At 37.3% G+C, this 8,440-nt stretch overlaps 3 protein-coding genes across 3 annotated transcripts; 2 read left to right on the top strand and 1 right to left on the bottom strand.

The window, feature by feature from the left end:
- The first annotated feature begins 3,528 nt into the window (after window positions 1-3,528).
- On the top strand, window positions 3,529-5,079 carry LOC145907518 (N(6)-adenine-specific methyltransferase METTL4-like). The gene has a single exon (XM_082994916.1). The coding sequence runs from the start codon at window positions 3,594-3,596 to the stop codon at window positions 4,698-4,700; it is 1,107 nt and encodes a 368-aa protein (XP_082851042.1). The 5' UTR covers window positions 3,529-3,593; the 3' UTR covers window positions 4,701-5,079.
- On the bottom strand, window positions 5,080-5,907 carry LOC145917728 (uncharacterized). Its single transcript, XM_083003006.1, has one exon. It carries the CDS (start codon window positions 5,905-5,907, stop codon window positions 5,080-5,082), a length of 828 nt encoding a protein of 275 aa, XP_082859132.1.
- Window positions 5,908-6,909: 1,002 nt separating this feature from the next.
- Window positions 6,910-8,055, top strand: LOC145917719 (uncharacterized). Its single transcript, XM_083002993.1, has one exon. It carries the CDS (start codon window positions 6,910-6,912, stop codon window positions 8,053-8,055), a length of 1,146 nt encoding a protein of 381 aa, XP_082859119.1.
- The last annotated feature ends 385 nt before the right edge of the window (window positions 8,056-8,440 follow it).

Raw genomic sequence — 8,440 nt, 5'->3', positions numbered from 1 at the left:
AAAGTGATCTCGAAGTCAGTAACAGTTTACCATAATGTAGCATTTAGTTTATTTGGATGTTGTTTGTTTACAGGTGAAATTTCCAACAAATATAGTAATTTGAAAAGTAAAAATATGGAAATGATAAACGAAACAGACAACTCGTCGGGAACCCAACTGTTTGTAAACATAACAATACCTGGTGGTTTGCTCGCCGAAATTGGAAGCAAGCAAATGTATCTCATTCCAACATCTGCATCTATGACGCTTGCAGCTTTGTACTTGACAACGGCAATATGTTATTACATGAGTTTAACAGAAAAACAATTTTTATCAAACCGGTTTGGGAGCAACAGATGCAGTCCCATTGGAGGTCGACGCACTTTTAAATTTGGGCGAACTTTAAGGTGGCTTTGCTTTGTTACGGCGACTTTTACGCTCACTGTGACTTTGGTTGGCCTCACAGGAATCACTTATTTCTATGTGCACGGCAACTTGGAATTTTGTGTCAAGTTTGCCAAGTCCCATCACGCGTTGCGGTCGATCAATGAAATCCTACTCAACTCCATATTGTGGCTTCGGCAGAAGATATTTTACATGCATCCAGCCATGAAGCAAATAACATCAGTTCGCACCACTGCAATAAGTTGGCTGTTTTACTTCACTATGATTATTGCAACACTCTTTTCGTTGACTGTTTTTATTGTCGTAGGTTCGCTGGATACAAAATCTATTAGCTGGGGATGCGTCGTGAATACTAACAACGGTTCCAATAACAGTTGGAACTCGATTAATTTGGGTTTAACATTAACTCTTATCATTGTGTATCGGGTGTTGTTTTTGGGCCTTTTGCTTTACCCACTTATCAAACACGGCCGAAAAGCTTTAAATGTTCGGGACAAAAACGCAACAACTGAACTCATAGCTGTTATTCATCGTATACTTGTGGCGGATTGTCTTTGCATTGCAATATTTGTTGTAATAACTATTCTCAATGATCACTTGTCACAGCAATCCATATATCTGCGTATTGTTCTGTGGCAAGCAGAACTAATTTTGGGGTTTGTGTTCGTTATGTTATCATTTACCGACTGGAAATGTCGTTTGTTTCCATTTTGTTTTAAGCCTGTAGTTATACCCATGTTTAACGGAAGACAATCAATAACCGGAAGAGTCAGTGTTTGGAGCACTGCAAATTGAATGTACATTTTTGTTTCATGCGGATATACTTCGATCAATACATCAGCAGTGGTCTTTTGGCAATACACTAAAGGTTATCTTTTGGCAATACACTATAGGCTATCTTTTGGCAATAGGCGTCTTCGAATGACGTCAATTGGAAACATGAAAGTGACTGTTTTGTGACGTTTCGGGTTCCAACACAAAGTTTGGAAGAGGGTGTTGAATTAACAAAATATAAAGGCGGGATTAGGCTACCATCGAATTGGACCAAAAAATAATCACGATCTTTTTTCATGCTAAAACTTAATAAAATTACAATTATTTTCAAAAACTTGCATGATTTATCTGGCTATTATTAAATGTGTCAGGATGATGACCTATTTTTGGAGGTGTACAGCGATAATTTGTTGTTTTAGCCAAGCATGCTGGAGCATCTTTAAACGTTTATCAATGCCAAAAATCACTAATCGTTCATATTTGAAGAAAAAATGGCACGTTTAGATGAAAAAACTAAGCACGTAAAATAAGCATGTTGTTTAGAGGTAATACCCAAGCATATTTGTTTTTTCTAAAACAATGCCCGTAAAACTAAGTAAGCATAAATCTTAGAAATATAGTTCGTCTACATAAGCTTGCTAATTAGTCTACCTTTTTTTTCTTGTTTGAGCAAAATATTGTCTATTGTCTCATAATCTGGACCCATAAATTTATTCAAAAAATACAGATTACCGGTAACTAAAATTTTACTTTGCAACATGTGAACTTGTGGCATAACACCACATTCTAGTAATTTTGTTTGGTCAAATGGTTTTTCGATTAGCCTACATTGATACTGACTAAACACATCAAATGATCCAAACCTCTTTAAAATTTCTTGTGCATGTGACACGGAAAAATAAAACATGTTAATAATTAAACTAAGAGATGTTCATAACTTTAAAACATTTCTGGCGACAAAAGTAGCTTGATACGGCGACTGGTTTCTGAGATACAGTTGATCTAAGTCGCATTTTTACCGCTGACAACGAAATCGTGCGAAAGCGAGATTATTGTTGCGTCACGTCATAGAAGGCGCTTTGGTCGTGCGAGTGCTGGCAGCAAGCCTTATGCGTAGAAATAGAAAGCATTGTAAACCTGGTTTAGTATAGAACAAGGGACAACAAGTGAACAGGTGCAACAAACAGATTTTGATTTGAGCTGCAGACAGGTGGCCGCTGTTTCGACCTATTATGCGTTATTTACTGGGATAGGGTGTTCTTGTTGTTACAGCATTTATGATCGCTGACGTGATGCATGAACTTTTGAAATATCGACAGAGACAAACCGTCAATTTGGCATTGTCGTTTTGTCCGTAATGTCGTTGCTGATATACCCTTTGGTCTTCCGATAATCTGGGACAAATAAGCCTTTGGTTTGTGACGTTACAGTGACATATTTTTGTATGATGTAAAACCTTGTCCTAACCTTTGAGGTAACGTAATCTATGGATTCTCTTATGTTTGAAACTATTTGATATCTGCAATATAAGACGCCCTCTCCCATGTAAACAATGCATTTTTTCGACGCGAGTGCCTATTGTGCGATATCAATTTCGAAGCACATTCGCAAGACCAAAGTAAAATAACTAAAATACTTATAGCAGTCTACGTTTATTGCCTTGACGGTCTTGCTACTACAAACAAAAGTACTTTTAGCCATGCTACTGATCACACACTACGTCTTACGCTACAATACCATTACGTTAGCATGCTGGCGCGCACTTAAAAACAAGTGTTAGTTGGTTTTGTTTTACATTTGCACGTATGCAGTTTCTCTCTGAAAAAACAGCGTGTTATTTCGAAAAAAGATATCATAATTTTGCTAATTTTGACATCCAAAAACATTTGTTCGGACTCTACCAGGCTACGATTAAAGCAATTCTAATTTATTTGTAAGTTCCGTCTCTCTACATGCAAAAAGTCGCATTTGATCACCTGGAAATCACGCGAGGCTAAAATTCTCCAAAAGAATAAACAAACAAAGAAAAGAGGAGCCATATTGCACTTTAGAGTATAGGCTACTGAGCTTACATGTTGTAAAGGGAAACGATTTAGGGAAAAACCCGGTAATAGCGTGCAGAACGCCCACACTTTTTTATTTTTGTAGAATGGCAACAGTAAAAAGTATCAACGTATTTATTTTGGGCCTGGTGTACTTTTTGCATTACACCCAATATCTTAGCTATCCTGAACACTACAAACCGGAAACTTCAGACGAATGGTAAGGGATGTTAGATATGGTGTTAAAAGTACACCAGAGTGAGACTAATGGTATTGACAGACTTGTGATGTCATACACAGTACTAGTATGTTTGATTTCATAGGTATGTGTGATTTTAAGCTTGACTAGGTCTTACATAGTTTTACTAGAAATCATAATCAATACTTCAAAAAATGACTTACTTCAAATGTTGTGATGGAGGAATCTACATTGATCACAACAAGTACTTAGAAAATATTTATAGCCAAACTGTTACTACTGATGGGAGCAATTATTGTTCTTTTCTTTTCCACTCTAAGCTATTCACACTTGACAATCCATACATTAAACAAACAAACACAAAGAAAAAAAAAAGGAAGAGGAAAAACGAGGTCATTGAAGAAACCTCATCAAAGCAAATACCAAAATTGTTCAAAGAGAGGCTTGAATTATCCATTGAAACATTGGGTGTTGTCGCCAGGGAAAATGTAGAGAAAACATCAAATGAAAAAGAAGCCAATCAGAGTATTGAACAATTTCTTCCACAACAATTGAAAATTGAACAACTTCCCTTTAATCCCTTCGAAACAACTACTGACTTGATTGTTTGTAGGAATGAATCGTCAAAATTGATGAGATTTATAGACAGACAAATTCTTATCCCAAAAAAATGTAGTTTTCTCCAATCTGATATTACGCACCTTTCACCTTTATTAAAGCACTGTGATGAAAATGAAAAATTTTCATGTGTTCTGCTGGATCCACCTTGGAGGAACAAGTCTGTAAAGCGTGGCTCAAAATACTGCTGGCTTGAATTTCAACAGATAAAAGAGCTGCCAATTGTTGGTCTGACTCACAACAAGAGTATTGTTGCTGTGTGGGTTACAAACAAAACTGCAATTATGAATTTTGTTGTGGACGAATTGTTTCCACATTGGAATGTTAAACTTCTTGGAAAATGGACTTGGCTTAAAGTTACAAGTCAGGGGGATCTCATATATCCACTGGACAGTTGCCACAAAAAACCATATGAACTACTGGTAATTGGACAGAAGTATGAAAAGTTCCAAACATGTTCTCCTTGTCAAACTTTTGAGGAGAAAATTTTTTGCAGTGTACCTTGCAAAATACATTCTCATAAACCCCCCATATATAAGTGGCTTGAGGAACTGGTTACTTATGACAACCCCCGTTGTCTTGAAATGTTTGCCAGAAACTTAACTCCACACTGGACAAGTTGGGGTAATGAAGTTCTAATGCTGCAGAATGTCACATATTTTAAAAATACAACTGTTTCGTAAATTTTGAAGTCTTTCCAAGTTTTGCAACCAAGTGGTTTTTGAATATATTTACATTATTAAACAATGCAGTGGCACACAAACTATCAGCTCATAAGGTAAATTTTATGGGTGACCTACCTCTGTGTGTGAAACTGTGCAACCTGTGAATGGCTCATCGATGTATTCAAATTACAGAAACAAAATGTCTAAACTGTCCTGCAACTATTAGCATTTTTCAAAAATGATAAACTTTTTAGTGGAAGTTCACGATATCAGCAGTTTTTCTTACGTCACCAAAATTGTTTTCGAAATCGTGCAAACAAGTACGTTCATGTACAATGAAAAATAAATAAAAAGTTTGAATATAACAAACAGAAGCTTCGCTGCAAGACGATAAATTTTAAGTTACTGTGGTAATTTCTGTCTCCGTAGTTCGGCTAACAAGAACCCTTTTAACTGTGCCGGATACAGAGTTCGTTTCGACTAAAAATGGAATTAAGCGATTGCGCCAGTCAACAAAGGATACAAGCACACATCCTAAAGCAACCATCATTCCGATATCGTACAGCAAGGGCCGAAACACACTGTACGCTTTTGTTAGGGCTGTTATAGACAGTAGCCCACATATTGAGTCTGAAGCCACAGTAGCCACTGCTGCAATAGTGACTCGCCTCATAAGCAAAATGTCTTTATTGCTGGAGTTTGAAACGTCTTTCATAGCCTTTCTGTGTTTATAAAGAGGGAATATTAATAGTCCCAAAAGAATTGCCTGAAATGAAACTGTAGATAAAAACAGAAAGAGCCCAGGTAGTTTTGTCCACACAGTACTCCAGTCCACAATACAACCACGGTGGGAGAGTTTGTACAATCGCGTAAATGAGTAAAGTACAACGGTTCCAACATCCGCTATTACCATGATAAACAAAATAGCTCCACTAAGAAACCTTACGTATTTGTTGACCAATTGTTCCATCACCGGAAGTTGATAAAACTTGCGTTGTCTTAGCCAGAGTACAAGGTATATGCAAGTAACAATAGCGGCCTGAAATACAGCTTTGGTTGGGCGAATTACTTGACAAACCGACGATGTCCGTCCAAATATCTCCACAAGTTCACATACAAGCCGAACAAGTAGGAAACTGCTGCCAGCCAAACATAACCATCTCATGTGGTCGGAAACCTTATCTTTTACAAGCCTGGATTGACTTCGCGATCTTGTCAGATGCATACTTTCTTTGTTTTTTCGTTTTACTAAACGCTCATAGACACACAAACTTGTGACAAGGTAACTGACAATGACCACCAAAAAACAACACACAACAGCTGAGACCACGGAGTGAACGAAGAACGTAGCTTCATTTTCAGTAGAGTTTTTTATCGTATTGTTGATTTCCATTGATTTATTGCCTTTGACCTACAACCCAAGATATATCAGCACAAATTTTTAACATACGTAAATCTGTAAAACAACAATATCATCTATACGAATTCAGAAACTGCAAACTGCCTTTTGGACCTACATGCATACGCATACATCCTCACAGAAGACTCGAATGACGCAACCGATGAATAGTATATTTCCTTGTGAGTGTTTATGTTTAGCAGCCAACACTTTTTACGAAGTAAAAGTCCCTATAGCCTACGTGATATGTGTCATAACCATTTAATTGACAACCCAATAACCGCATAGTATGGCCAATACAAACTATTAGCTTGCAAAAATTACAAGTAGCCTAATAAGTTACCAACAATTAAAATTTCCTATAAAATAATTCTTATGGCTGCAAATAGTTTTAAGAAACTCAAAATTTAGCACATAGGCTATATTCACCTATTTACAAAATCTCTCCTAGAATACGAAAATACAATGGTTTATGTTTTTCTGTAAATTCAATCGTTTTAGTGAGAAATTGTTTTGATTTGTTATCTGTTGATTTATTTGGCGGACTATACTCTTTTCAGATATTAATACATAAACTTGCAGTTTTCAGTCAAAAAATGGCCAACATTACCTATATTTTATTCATGTGTGCAATCTGTTCACTGGTGGCACTGCTGAGCAGTCAGGCTTTTTAGCAGAGTGAAAAACGTCCGAACAAACGACAAACCAACATCACGTTTCGAAACCGCGTCCTTCGTGACTTAATTCCGGGTGTAGTTGTTTCAAATACGTTTCTAACAGTTTAGGTTAGTCCAATGGTTGTTGCTGTGCTGTAATAAGTCGCTGAAGATGAGCACCAATTCGCCACACAACTTTACAACTTCGTCCAGTGGAAATGCGAGCAGCTTTGATTTTACAAGATTCGTGGTCCTTGAAACCACAGTTTGCATATTTACAGTCATCGATTTACACATCATAGTGTCACACATCCTTTACGAGTTCAGACGACCAGAACGAAAGAAAACAAGTTGGAAGTTTAGGTCTAGTAAACAAATATCTTCTCAAGGCTATGCAAAGTTGATGAGATACGAAACTCTACTCGCAGCGGTTTTCCTGTTGTTTCGCTACATTTGTGAACAGTATGAGTTGCTTGCACAGTACTTGGGGGCCTCGAGCTACGACTACTGTAATCTGATAATGAAGTTAAAAATAGTATTAACTGCCGTGTCTGTGTCGTTTGTTTACGGATTTTTATGGACAAGACAAAACTTTTTCTATTCCGACAAATCGATGAAACATTTGTCTTCTTGTACAACTAAAGCAATCAGTTCCATGTCTTTGGTGTGTTTGTTTTTTGCTGAAATTGTTTGCACCATCTTATTCACAGTCACACGGTTTTATTCGTTGACTCCCGAAGGTTGTCTGTTGACTAGCACCAAAATACCCGATTACATCGCCTGGGTATGTTTGACTGTTTCGACAGTAGCGTTTCAGGCACTGTTGTTTGGACTTTTTGTTTATCCCATCGTCAAACAAAAATCTGTGATGGCTGCAAACACTTCTCGATCAACATTTGTACCAATGATCAAAAGAGCGGCTGTCTCCGCGTTTATTTGTATACTATCTGACATTACGGCTTCACTCTTGATTCTTTTTGTCAAGGACCATTACAACATTATTCCGACCCTTGCTTTTGATACAAGTGCGCTAATTAACGTAATTAGCCTGATTGGTTCGTTTCGCGATTGGCGACCGAGATTATGTGCAGTGTGCGTAAGTGGAACAATAACTGATGCTGGGTGTGGCGACGAATATGACAACGAATCTTCGAACAACAGGAGATCGACCTTTCACAAGAACCAACCAAGACGGGTTGAAAATGCTGTGGAAACTGTTTGGTCGATAACAGGTTCGCAAAAGTCCAACCAATCAAGTGAACAGAAACAGGATGTCACTTACAGAAACCCTGTTGTGGAAGTTAACGAAGTGTTGTGATGTTTGTTTGTGGTATTCGTTATTTTAACAATCACAATATATTATACATTCCAGAACACTGTGTCCATACAGAGGAAGCACACTTCAGACTTAATTTCAAGTAGGCAAGGGTTATTATAACATGCTTTGTAATATTCTTATTGTAATATGCTACTATACATCATGAAAGAAAGTTTTTGAGACAATGCCCCTGTACATTTTGTAAATGATTAACTGCTACCTCATACCTCACTTTAAAAGTGCTATCGTGTCAGCGCAAGCAAACAACTCGCGTCAATCACATACGAGTGTGTTAATCATGGCTAAGATAACACAGGATCATGATTTCCTGAATATTTTAAAACCGCGATCAAGCGTTGTGGTATAGAAATCATATTCATACTCT

The sequence above is a fragment of the Ascidia mentula genome, chromosome 1, assembly GCF_947561715.1.
Source record: "Ascidia mentula chromosome 1, kaAscMent1.1, whole genome shotgun sequence".
NCBI lineage: Eukaryota > Metazoa > Chordata > Ascidiacea > Phlebobranchia > Ascidiidae > Ascidia > Ascidia mentula.
This window is presented reverse-complemented; position numbering and strand designations above follow the sequence as displayed.

Bases quoted from the DNA above. Each gene is read 5' to 3' on its own strand.
- LOC145907518 (XM_082994916.1), top strand. From the start codon at position 3,594: ATGACTTACTTCAAATGTTGTGATGGAGGAATCTACATTGATCACAAC.
- LOC145917728 (XM_083003006.1), bottom strand. From the start codon at position 5,907: ATGCATCTGACAAGATCGCGAAGTCAATCCAGGCTTGTAAAAGATAAG.
- LOC145917719 (XM_083002993.1), top strand. From the start codon at position 6,910: ATGAGCACCAATTCGCCACACAACTTTACAACTTCGTCCAGTGGAAAT.